The sequence below is a fragment of the Nomascus leucogenys genome, chromosome 19 (genome assembly GCF_006542625.1).
Source record: "Nomascus leucogenys isolate Asia chromosome 19, Asia_NLE_v1, whole genome shotgun sequence".
Classification (NCBI taxonomy): Eukaryota; Metazoa; Chordata; class Mammalia; order Primates; family Hylobatidae; genus Nomascus; species Nomascus leucogenys.
The window spans coordinates 23,507,193-23,520,521 of NC_044399.1; the positions used below are offsets into that span (position 1 = coordinate 23,507,193).

Here is a 13,329-nt window from a genome sequence, read left to right on the forward strand (position 1 = left end):
AATTTTTTTTTTTTTTTTTTTTTTTTTTTTTTTTTTTTTTTGAGTTGGAGTCTCGCTCTGTTGCCGAGGCTGGAGTGCAGTGGCATGATCTCGGCTCACTGCAACCTCTGCCTCCTGGGTTCAAGCGATACTCCTGCCTCAGCCTCCCGAGTAGCTGGGACTACAGGCACATGCCACCATGTTTGGCTAATTTTTTGTATTTTTAGTAGAAACAGGTTCACCATATTGGCCGGGCTGGTCCTGAACTCCTGAACTCAGGTGATCTGTCTGCCTCAGCCTCCTAAAATGCTGGGAGTACAGGCATGAGTCATCATGCCCGGCCCTCTTAATGTCTTTTTACACTCTGCTGAATCTTTAGTTATGCTGCATTTGCATTCCTATTGTTGTTCAATTATGCCTTCTCTTTTTCTGTTTTCTTTTCTTTTTTCTTTTTTTTTTTTTTGAGATAGAGTTTCACTCTTGTTGCCCAGGCTGGAGTGCAGTGGCGCGATCTTGGCTCACTGCAACCTCCACCTTCCAGTTTCAAGAGATTCTCCTGCCTCAGCCTCCCAAGTAGCTGGAACTACAGATGCCTGCCACCACGCCCGGCTAATTTTTGTATTTTTAGTAGAGATAGGGTTTCACCATGTTGGTCAGGCTGGTCTCGAACTCCTGACCTCATGATCTACCCGCTTCAGCCTCTCAAAGTGCTGGGATTACAGGCATGAGCCACTGTGCCCAGACTTTTTTTTTTTTTTTTAATAAGAGATGGGGTCTTGCTATGTTGTCCAGGCTGGATTGGAGGGGATATTCACAGGTGCGAGCCCACTAGGGATCAGCACAGGAGTTTTTACTTGCTCCATTTCTGACCTGGGCTGGTTCACCCCTCCTTAGGGAACCTCTTTCACCTGGAGGTCACCATATTGATTCCAAAGTTAGTGCGGGCACCTCATTGCCATAGCACACTACAGCCCCAGAAATCCTGGGTTCAAGGAATCCTCCCACCTCAGCTTCCCAGGTAGCTGGGACTATACGCATGTGCCAGTGCGCCCAGTGCTATTTTCTTTTTTATTTAGAGATGGGGTCTTGCCATATTGCCTAGATTGATCTGGAATTCCTGGGCTCAAGTGATCCTCCTGCTTTGGCCTCCCAAAGTCCTGGGATTACAAGTGTGAGCCAGCCTATTTTTCTTGATAAATCTTGTCAGATTTGTTCATTTTTATTAGTCTCTTTAAAGACTAACTTTTTGCTTAGTCAGTTCTATTTCTGAAAATATCTTTATACTTTCATTGGATTTATTTTCTTGTTTTGGTAAATTAGATGTTAAGGCTGTGAAAAAATAGCAATTTACATAAGCACATCTGATTTCTTATATCTCTGGATTTAAGAATGTGAACAGTCTAAAGCCTTTATTTATTTTTATTTATTTTTTTTTTTTTGAGACAGAGTCTCGCTCTGTCACCCAGGCTGGAGTGCAGTGGCGCAGTCTCGGCTCACTGCAACCTCTGCCTCCCAGGTTCAAGCGATTCTCCTGCCTCAGCCTCCTGAGTACCTGGGACTACAGGCACTCACCACCACACCCAGCTAATTTTTGTATTTTTAGTAGAGACGGAATTTCACCATGTTGGCCAGGATGGTCTCAATCTCTTGACCTCGTGATTTGCCTGCCTTGGCCTCCCAAAGTGCTGGGATTACAGGCGTGAGCCACCACACCTGGCCTATTTTAATATTTTCTAACTTAATACGTAAATATAGAATATCTCTCAACATTGTTTTTTGTTTCTGTCATTTCCACTTTCTAGTTTTTTGTTGTCATCATCTATATATCACCTTTTTAATTTATTTTTCATTCATCCAATATTTATTGTATCTCTGATAGGTACTTTTCTAGGCACCAAGGATGTATCTATGAACAGAAACAAAAAATACTTGTTTTGTGTAATTTCCAGTCAGGAGAGACAGAAAATAAATAAGCCATATAATATTTGAGAAGACACATTGAAAAATATAAAAGCAGAGAAAAATAATGGGTAAGAATATTGGCTGGGCATGGTGGCTCACACCTGTAATCCCAGCACTTTGGGAGGCTTAGGTGGGTGGATCACCTGAGGTCAGGAGTTCACACAAGCCTGGCCAACATGGCAAAACCCCATCTCTACTAAGAAATACAAAAACTAGCCGGACGTGGTGGCAGGCGCCTATAATCCCAGCTACTAGGGAGGCTGAGGCAGGGAAGTGGAGGTTGCATTGAGCCAAGATCACGCCGCTGCATTCCAGCCCAGGCAACAGAGCTAGACTCCATCTCAAAAAAAAAAAAAAAAAAAAAAAAAAGGAATCTTTTTTTTGAGACAGGGTCTCACCCTTTCATCCAGGTTAGGATACAGTGACATGATCTCAGCTCACTGCAACCTTCGTCTCCCACCTCAGCCTCCCGAGTAGCTGGACCTGTCTTTTAAGTCCACACTCCAATCCTTCCACCTCCAGAAATCTTTCCCCAGTTCTTTTAACCTTTGTTTTCTTGCTTTTTATATTTATGTTCTTTGACATAAGCTTTAACCTTTAGTTATCCAATTTTTGGTACCCAAATGAATACACAGGACTGGGTCTTAGACTTTTTTGGTAGCCCTTACAGGTTTAATAAAGTGGCACGTAGTGAATTTTAGTGAATTGATTGAATGAGAGAATTCTTTCTTAAGTGATAGGCATATTTCATTAATTCTAAGTTGCACGTTTTTTCACATTTTAGCATCTGTGAAATGAGGATGCATTCTATAATCCATGGCTACATGACGATCATGATACAATTGTGACAGCCTCTCTAAAACATAGCCATAATTCTTTTGTCTTACCTAAGATAATTAACAGTGGTAATTCCTTATTGTCATCAAATTTCTGGGAGTCAAACTTTAAAAGATAGCCCAAATAATCAGTTATATCATAAATTCAATTATTCTGTATATTAGCATATCCACAATCTGGGTGTTGCGGCTCATGCCTGTGATCTCAGCACTTTGGGAGGCTGAGGCAGGAGGATCAGTTGAGCCCAGGAGTTATGATGGCACCACTGCACTGCATCCTGGGTGACAAAGCAAGACACTATCTCTAATAATAACATATCCAGATACTTTTATCAGTTGTTATTACTATAAATTAGGTAATTCAAATTTTCATAAAATTATATTAATAGTTTTTGCTGTTTTACAGAGTAAGCCATATCAAAGACTTCATTGAAAAATACCAAGGATCTCAAAGAAGTCCTCCGTTTTCCCTGGCAACAGCTCTTCCTGTCCTCAGGTTGCTAGATGAGACACTCACACTGGAAGAAGCAGATTTACAGAATGCTGTCATCATTCAGAGACTCCAAAAAACTGCATCTTTTAGAGAACTTTCAGAGCACTGATTTTTGATAGACTAAGTGGAAAATTTGCAGAGAAATGATGGTTGTAAGTGGACATGCAAACCAAAATTGGGGACTGGAGAAGTCAGACTCACTAGACTTTTGGTTCGAGTACTATTGAACTCTCCTGATGAGAAGATGTTTAGATAAGTACAAGTTAGGAAAGTAGCATATGACTGGAAACTATATTCAGTGCACTTTCTCCAAAAGACTACCCAGAAAAATAGACTTATTTTCAAATACCAATTATCAAGATATATTAAATAGCTGTATCATTTAGAATCTTAATATGGTATAAATTAGCAAATGTATTTACAATATTCATTCAAACATCATTCCCAGACAGCAGGGATTTATTTAAATATTAGCTGTCTCGGAGTTTTTAAATAGCTAATACGACCGGGTACAGTGGTTCATGCCTGTAATCCCAGCACTTCGGGAGGTGGATACAGGCAGATCATGAGGTCAACAGATTGAGACCATCCTGGCCAACATGGTAAAACTCCATCTCTACTAAAAATACAAAAATTAGCTGGGCATGGTGGTGCGCAACTGTAGTCCCAGCTACCCAGGAGGCTGAGGCAGGAGAATCGCTTGAACCTAGGAGGTGTAGGTTGCAGTGAGCTGAGACTGAGCAACTGCACTCCAGCTTGGCGACAGAGCAAGACCCCCTCTCAAAAATAAAATAAAATAAATATAAATAATTGTGGCCAGGTGCAATGGCTCATGCCTATAATCCCAACACTTTGGGAGGCTGAGATGGGAGGATCACTTGAAGCCAGGAGTTTAAAACCAGAATGGTCAACAGAGTGAGACCCCTGTCTATATATTTTTTTAATTTAAAAAATAAAAGAATAAAATTGTGTAGCTTAGTATTAGTGTCAAGATTAATCTGCCTGGTCACATTTCTACACTTTATAAAAATGTAATAAAAGAAGATTCTCTTTCTAGAAAGCCTATTCCCTTTCCATTTTATTTTCTTTCAAAAATTACGGATTTGTTTTTGGCTAACATTTGGGATTAGCCATTCATTTGCCACGACTCACTTAGAATATAATACCTGTGTGTGTCACATTACTAGTATTTTTTTAAATGCATCGTATAAAGTATGGTTTTCTGTTTCTTTTTTGTTTGTTTGAGACGGAGTTTCGCTCTTGTTGCCCAGGCTGGAGTGCAGTGGCGCAATCTTAGCTCACCACAACCTCCGCCTCCTGGGTTCAAGTGATTTTCCTGCCTCAGCCTCCCAAGTAGCTGGGATTACAGGCATGCACCACCATGCTTGGCTAATTTTGTATTTTTAGTAGACACAGGGTTTCACCATGTTGGTCAGGCTGATCTCGAACTCCTGACCTCAGGGGATCTGCCCGCCTAGGCCTCCCAAAGTGCTGGGATTACAAGTGCGAGCCACCGTGCCCAGCTGGTTTTCTGTTTCATACATCAGAGTCAACTTGTAAATACATTTAAAGATTATTTCATTTGGATATCACGAAGAAAAACAGGCTTTATATTTTAGACTTTTAACTAAATCCAGTTAGACCTCAGTTTTTCACTGTCAAATTAAATCCCCATACCTGAAAATAAGTTTAACATTTTTTTTGCAAATTATCTATTGAATCAGATTTAAAATGAAGCATGCATTGAGTGTGCCAAGGAACTAAGTGGTCCATAGCAGCAGTAATGTTCATAGGGTGCGAGATGCATGCTATGAAACAGCAGTTCTCAAACATTTTTATCTCAAGACCATTTGTTTATGTGAGCTATATATATTATTATATTAAGTTCTTAAAATATTTATTTATGGGCCAGGCATGGTGGCTCACGCTTGTAATCCTAGCACTTTGGGAGGCTGAGGCAGGCAGATCACAAGGTCAGGTGATTGAGACCATCCTGTCCAACATGGTGAAACCCCGTCTCTACTAAAAATACAAAAAAATTAGCTGGGTGTGGTGGCGTGCGCCTGTAGTCCCAGCTACGTGGGAGGCTGAGGCAGGAGAATCGCTCCAACCCAGAGGCAGAGGTTTCAGTGAGCCGAGATTGCGCCACTGCACTCCAGCCTGGTGATGGAGCGAGACTCTGTCTCAAAAAAAAAAAATTATTCATTTAAAAATAATAACTTCTGGCTGGACATGGTGTCTCACGCCTGTAATCCTAGCATTTTGGGAGGCCAAGACAGGTGGATCACTTAAGCCCAGGAGTCTGAGAACAGCCTGGGCAACAAGGCAAAACACCATCTATAAAAATTACAAAAATTAGTCTGGTGCAGTGGCTCACACCTGTAATCCCAGCACTTTGGACACTAAAGCAGGCGGGTCACCTGAGGTCAGGAGTTTGAGACCAGCCCCGTCAATGTGGTGAAACCGTGTCTGTACTAAAAATACAAAAATTAGCCGGGTGTGGTGGCACATGCCTGTAATCTCAGCTACTAGGGAGGCTGAGGGAAGAGAATTGCTTGAACTCAGGAGGCAGAGGTTGCAGTGAGCCGAGATTACGCCACTGCACTCTAGTTTAGGCAACAGAGTAAGACCCTGCCATAAGAATAATAACTTTTTTTTTTTTTTTGAGATAGAGTTTTGCTCTTTCCCCCAGACTGGAGTGCAATGGCGCGATCTCGGCTCACTGCAACTTGCGCCCCCTGGGTTCAAGCGATTCTTTTGCCTCAGCCTCCCAAGTAGCTGGGATTATGGGCGCCCACTACCACGCCTGGCTAATTTTTGTATTTTTAGTAGAGAAAGGGTTTCGCCATGTTGGCCTGGCTGGCCTCTAACTCCTAACCTCAGGTGATCCGCCCACCTTGGCCTCCCAAAGTGCTAGGATTATAGGCATGAGCCACCGTGCCCAGCCAATAAGTTATAAAACATGAAACGATTTAGTAAGAAAAGCAGCCGGTTTTTTGGGGGGAATTACTTTCTGTCATAAAGAAGATAGATGGGTTCTCATGTCTTCTACATTCAGTCTGTTGTGCAGTCACGTATCATGTAGACTCTGGAAAACACCACTGTACACTGGTGAAAGAATGAAAAGAAGCAAATAACGCCTTAGTAAGATTATGAAAAACGTTTTGACCTTCACAGCTCCCTGAATGGGTCTCGGGAATCTCCAGGGATCCCTCAGGCACACTTTGAGAACCAGTCTATGTAAAGTGGTGGTTCACAATGATTCTCGAGCCTTAGTTTCAGAATCATTTGGGGCAGCTTTTCAAAAATGCCATTTGGGCCACCTGCCACAAAGATTCTGATTCATTGTATCTGTGATGGGTCTCAGATCTCTGCATTTTTAATCTCACATGATTCTTAAGTATGTGGTAGAAGTACCTTTCTTCAGGAAATTCTGTCCTAAGCTTTTACCCTGAGAAAATAAAACCTGCATGCTTTCACCATGGACAGTGGGAGACTCCACTGAAAAAGATCTTCTAGGCCACTAAATTTATCCTTGTCACCCAGTTTGCTCTTGAAAAGAGTCTGTTCCCTTTTGTCACTGAACCAATCATGGCATAAATTTGTGCTTTACCTCCTGTAGCACAGCCGAGACAAGGCTGGAACGTTTAATTAAGGTTTTTACTAAGGACTCAGGAATAACAACAGTGAAATATCTATATAACTAGATGACCTGACATAAAATCTATCTTCTGATTGCAGTCTATTGTGAGAATGCTGCTTTTCCTAGCTCCCAGCCTTCCATGGGGCAGAAGGCTGTCTTTTTATTAGGAAGAGAGGGAGGACAAAGGAGAGCCTTTTCCTTTCGTCCGTTACTCTTAGAAATGAGCAGGTACGTAATAGAAAATAAATAATTATTGTTGGTAATGTTTACACAGCAGTGTTACGGAGCCTCTCCGTAGTGAAACAAAAATAATGTTCTTACCAAAAAAAAAAAAAAAAAGAGGCAGTGGTAAAATCAATGAGCTTATCTTTCTGATATAGAAAATAACAGGATGATTGTTAATACATGTTCAGGAATCTAAGAAAATGTTTCTTATAGGCCTATCATGTAGCATTTTTATTTGCATAATTATAGTCAACATATGATTCTCCATATAGGGGTCTCTCATTGAGAGTGTTTCTTGTGTACCTATAGAAAAGCCTCTTTCATAGATTTTCCGGTTTATAATTATTTAACCAGAAGATACACGGGAGGTTCTTTTGTATGTACCTGTAGAATACATCCCAGTAAGGGTCCTATGGAGAAAGACCTGTTGTCAGCAATAACCTTCATTATTCTAACTGTGAAACGTTCATTAATGCGAATAATATTCTCAAAGGTTTTCTACAATGAGAATCATTCAGTAAAGCTTTTTACCTGAAAATGTAAAAGTTGTAAAGTTGTTAGTTAAATGTGTATAATTATCAAAAGAGGTTGACTTTGGAAAACAAACTGAATTTACTAAGGGAAACTTGAAAATAATCATCTTAGATGTGGAATACAATTTGACCTAAGCAATTGTTTCAAAACTGTCTTCAGTTTCTTGAAAATAATTCTTAGGGCTGATATATAGAAATACATATCTAGGCCAGGCACAGTGACTCATGCCTGCAATCCCAGCACTTTGGGAGGCCGAGGCGGATGGATCACAAGGTCAAGAGATTGAGACCATCCTGGTCAACACGGTGAAACCCCGTCTCCACTAAAAATACAAAAATTAGCTGGGCATAGTGGTGTGCACCTGTAGTCCCAGCTACTCAGGAGGCTGAGGCAGGAGAATCACTTGAGCCCCGGAGGCAGAGGTTGCATTGAGCCGAGATTGCGTCACTGCACTCCAGCCTGGGTGACAGAGTGAGACTCTGTCTCAAAAAAAAAAAAAAAAAACATATCTAATGTTACAGATTTTGGTTTATTGGCTAATTACTATGCATTTTTTCAGTTTAAAAAAAATCTTATTTTATATACTTCTCTCAGTATAATTTTTCATGACATTTCAGCATGTTGATAATATGTGTGCATCTATTTCAGTGCCTTAAAGTATTTTGAGAGCAATCTTTTGCTGACAGTTGAAGAACTGTTAAGAATGAAATACTATTCATTAAAACGATCTGTGAAATCATTTACCCTTGTTATAAAATAGTTATATGCAAATACACTTGTCATTTTATTTGGCGAAGTCATTCAGTTTGATAGTCAACAAACATTTATTAGGTGCCTTTGCTTTAACCAACATTACTTTCATTTAATACTCAGAAATGTAAAGATGTGATATTTTTGAATACTAAATGGTGTGTTTAATTTTTCCACTATTCTTTGTGTCATGAGCTGAACTAGCATGAAGACTCTTTAGTAGGGTTTACTCCTTTGTTCTTTTCCTAAGTGCAAACCATTTTATGAAAAAATTGGTCATTGCACTAAATCTTCAAATGGAAATGGCTTCTTCAGTAGACCAATATTTGGCTCTTTGTCATTTGTTTTAATGTATTTTTTGCACAGATAATTTATATTCCTTATAGAAAGCTGTAATATGCAGATATGCTAAAATGATCCTTAAATCACCGATTATTCTGCCTTTTACATATAACCACTGCCGGGTCCTAGTGGTGCATGCCTGTTGTCCCAGCTACTCAGGAGACTGAGGCAGGAGGATCGCTTGAGCTCAGAAGTTCTGGGGTGTAGTGTGCTCTGCCAGTCGGTCAGGTGTCTGCACTAAGTTTGGGATCAATTTGGTGATCTCACTGGAACCAGGGACTACCAGGTTGCCCATTGGAAAAGGAGCAAGAACGAATGCTGATCAGTAGTGGTATTACACCTGTGAATAGTCATTGCATTCCAGCATGAACAACACAGGGAGAACTTGTCTCTTTTAAAAAGGGAAAAAAAAACGGCCAGGCACAGTGGCTCATGCCTGTAATTCCAGCACTTTGTGAGGCCAAGGTGGGCTGATCACAAGATCAGGAATTCCAGACCAGCCTAGCCAACATGGTGAAACCCTGTCTCTACTAAAAATACAAAAATTAGCCAGGCATGGTGGCACACGCCTGTAATTCCTGCTACTTGGGAGGCTGAGGCAGAAGAATCGCTTGAACCCGAGAGGTGGAGGTTGCAGTGAGCTGAGATCATGCCGCTGCGCTCCAGCCTGAGTGACAGAGCAAGACTGTCTCGAAAAAAAGAAAAAGAAAAAAGTAAAAAATAACATTTAGAAATTAAAAACTACTAGTAACATTTTGATGTGCATCCTTTCAGATATTTTTTAGTGTATCAGCTTTTAGTCTTGTTGTAATTAAAAGGCAGCTGCCTTTGTTATTTTAATCCTACTTTATTGAAATCTAATTTGTCTTTTGCATTAAAAATTACATTATGAACTTACCATCACTTTAAATAGAATACTAACTGTTAGAGAGGGAAATGCCTTTTATTATAATTACATTTTTTGCTGTCCAAAAAAGTTATTGCTTAATTTTTTTTTTTTTTTTTTGAGATGGAGTTTCACTATTGTTGCACGATCTCAGCTCACCGCAACCTCCACCTCCCAGGTTCAAGCGATTCTCCTGCCTCAGCCTCCCGAGTAGCTGGGATTACAGGAGTCCACCACCACGCCCGGCTAATTTTGTATTTTTTTAGTAGAGACAGGGTTTCGCCATGTTGGTCAGGCTGGTCTTGAACTCCTGACCTCAGGTGATCCACCCACCTCAGCTTCCCAAAGTGCTGGGATTACAGGTGTGAGCCACTGTGCCCAGTCATTTTTTAATTTTTAAAATTGTTTTTACCTGCTGCCTTTCAAACTTAAAACTGCAGTAGTATAAACAACAAAGTACAAGTGTTGAGAATGCAATATTTCCAAACCTATTAAAAATGCATATCAATAGGATGTACTTGAAAGTAGATTATCTAGCTTAACACAGTGGCTCACGCCTGTAATCCCAACACTTAGGGAGGCAGAGGCAGGAATATAGCTTGAGCCCAAGAGTTCAAGACCAGTCTGAGCAACATAGCAAGATCCTATTCTCCACAAAAAGGAAAAAAAAAAAAAAACACAAATTGTAAAAGTAGATTATCTAAAGAAACTTTGGCTTTAGTTTATGTTTAATTTCAAAGGAATTAAATATTTAGCACATGCATTATCTAATCTATCCTTGTATTTGCAATGAGGGAAACAAAATGTACCCATTTTGTAGATTAAGGAATTAAGACATAAAATGGAATGACTTGCTCTAAACTGGGTAGTGTATCCTTTAGGATTAGATTTAGCTATGACAGAAAATCCAGAATAATAGTTGCTTACAAGGTCAAATTTTATTTCCCATGCAAAAGTCCAGAGGGAAGCAGTTCAGGGCTGGTAGGTCAACCTCATAAAATCATCAGATTCCTGTACTGTTGATCTGCCAATCTCATCACTCTGTAGACTTGGAGTCTCAGGGTAGCTGCACTAGCACCAGCCGACACATTTGTATTTCAGCCAATAGGAAGAAGCAGATTCCTTCCCTTTTAAATTTAAACAGCTGTATTGAGATGTAATTCACATGCTGTGCAATTCACCCATTTAAAATATACAATTCGGGCTAGGCCGATGGCTCACTGTAATCCCAGCACTTTGGGAGGCCGAGGTGGATCACCTGAGGATCAGGAGTTCAAGAGCAGCCTGGCCAACTAATGGTGAAAGCACATCTCTACTACAAATACAAAAATTAGCCAGGCGTGGTGGCGCATGCCTGTAATTCCAGCTACTCGGGAGGGTGAGGCAGGAGGATCACTTGAACCCGGGAGGTGGAGGTTGCAGTGAGCCGAGATCGTGCCCCTGCATTCCAGCCTGGGCAACAAAACAAAACTCTGTCTCAAAAAAATAAATAAAGTATGCAATTCAACGGTTTTTAGTGTATTTATAGGGTTGTGCAACCATCACAATTTAATTTTAGAAAATTTTCATCCATTCTAAAACCTCATACGAATTAGCAGTCACTCCCTAGCCCAGTCCCAGGCAACTACAAATATACATTCTGTCTCTATTTGCCTATTCTAGACATTTGACATAAATGGAATCATACAATTTGTAGTCTTTTGTGACTGGCTTCTTTTACTTAGCATACTGTCATCAAGGTTCATCTGTGTTGTAGCATGCACTGGTCCTTCATTCCTTTTTCTTGCCCAATAGTAGTCCATTATATGGATATACTACATTATATTTATTCATTCATAACCTGATGGACATTGGGTTGTGTCCTCTTTGGCATATATATATATATACACACACACACACACACACACACACACACACACACACGTATATATATATGAATGCTGCTAATGAACATTCATGTTCAAGATTTTATATGAACGTGTTTTCATTTCTGTAGGGTATATACACCTAAGAGTGGAATTGCGGGTCATGTGGTAATTCCACGTTTTACTTTGAGAAGCTGCCAAACTTTTCCAAAGGACCGTCACTAGTTTCCATTCCCACTAGCAGTGTATAGGGGTTCTGATTTCTCCACATCCTCCCCAATACTTGTCTCATTTTAATTACAGCCACCCTGTGGATATGAAATGATGTCTCACTGTAGTTTCTATTTGTATTTCCATGTGCTTACTGTTCATTTGTATATCTTTAGAGAAATATCCAAATTCTTTGCCCATTTTAGAATTGGATTCTCTTCTAATTGTTGAGTTGTGAAAGTTGATTCCAATACAAATCCCTTTTCTCCCATTCCGTGGGTTGTCTTTATACCCACTTGTTGGAATAGTTTACAGCACAAAGGTTTTCATTTTGAAAACTTTTGTAGTTCATCTAGCTTGTGCTTTTGGCGTCCTAAGAAACAATTGTCTGGCCCAATATGATGAAGAGTTGCTCCTGGGTTTTTTGTGTTTGGTTGGATTTGTTTTTGTTTTTGTTTTTGAGATGGAGTCTCCCTCTGTCGCGCAGGCGGGAATGCAGTAGCACGATCTCCGCTCACTGCAATCTCCGCTTCCCGGGTTCAAGCAATTCTCCTGCCTCAGCCTCCCGAGTAGCTGGGACTACAGGCGTGAGCCACCGTGCCTGGCCCTTGCTCCTGTTTTTTCATAAGAGTTTTATATTCTAGGTCTATGATGCATTTTCAGTTAATGTGTGCCCCTGTTACTGGTGGAAGGTATCTGAGTCATGTGGCACCAAAATATGTCAGCAGGAGCGAATCTATATGGGTCTGCAGCAACCTCAGTTCCTGCCTCCTCAGAAGAAAGAATTCCACTGAGGGGCAGAAGGCAGAAGGAGAGACTGAGGCAAGTTTTAGAGCAGGAGTAAAAGTTTATTAAAAAGCTCTACAGCAGATGTAGACGAGGTGGCCGAGTGGTTAAGGCGATGGACTGCTAAAAAGCTCTACAGCAGAAATGAAAGGAAGGAAAGTACACTTGGAGGAGGGCCAAGCGGGTGACCTGAAAGACAAGTGCACAGTTTGACCTTTTGACCTGGGGTCTTATACATTGGCATACTTCTGGGGTCTTGCATCCCTTCTCCCCTGATTCTTCCCTTAGGAGGCCTGTCCGCATGGGCAGTAGCCTGCCAGCACTTGGGAGGGGAGTGTGCACACCGTGATTACTGGAGTTGTACCCATGCTCACTGGAGGCGTTCTTCCCTTACCAGTCCAGTGTCCTTGGAAGGTCACATGTCAGTTAAACTCCGCAATTTGTATAAGTCCTCTTGCCCAGCTCCTGAGATCTTACCGAAATCTCCAGTTTCAGGTTTTCTTTATCTATTGGGAGACTGCCTTTCCGTGGCCCCACTGGATCAATTATCATTTTAGAGGGAGCATAACAACGGCCTGACTGTCGCCTGATGGTTGCCTGACGTTCCTGGTTGGAAGCGTGGCCCTCTCCTCCCCTGTTCGAGTCTGACTAGCTACCTGCTGTCACCCCCTTTCCCTTTTAAGGACTTTTCTGGAATATTGCCTGTGCCACCTGCTTTTATTCGCTGGCCAGAACTTAGTTACTGGCCATCCCCGTGGACTGTACAGGAGACTCGACAATGTGTATTTCAGGCGCTGGGCGTCATGTGTAGCCGGCGG

General features: G+C 41.1%; 1 protein-coding gene across 2 annotated transcripts in view; it reads left to right on the plus strand.

The window, feature by feature from the left end:
• UBXN2A (UBX domain protein 2A) overlaps positions 1-8,443 on the plus strand; it is a 53,780-nt gene extending 45,337 nt beyond the window's left edge. Inside the window, exon 7 of one of the 2 annotated variants that reach the window (XM_003270570.4) lies at positions 3,184-8,443. In XM_003270570.4, coding sequence (XP_003270618.1) covers positions 3,184-3,379 — 196 coding nt within the window. In that variant the 3' untranslated portion in view covers positions 3,380-8,443. The remainder of the gene's footprint in view (positions 1-3,183) is intronic. The other variant, XM_030799549.1, reaches the window with a different exon arrangement.
• The last annotated feature ends 4,886 nt before the right edge of the window (positions 8,444-13,329 follow it).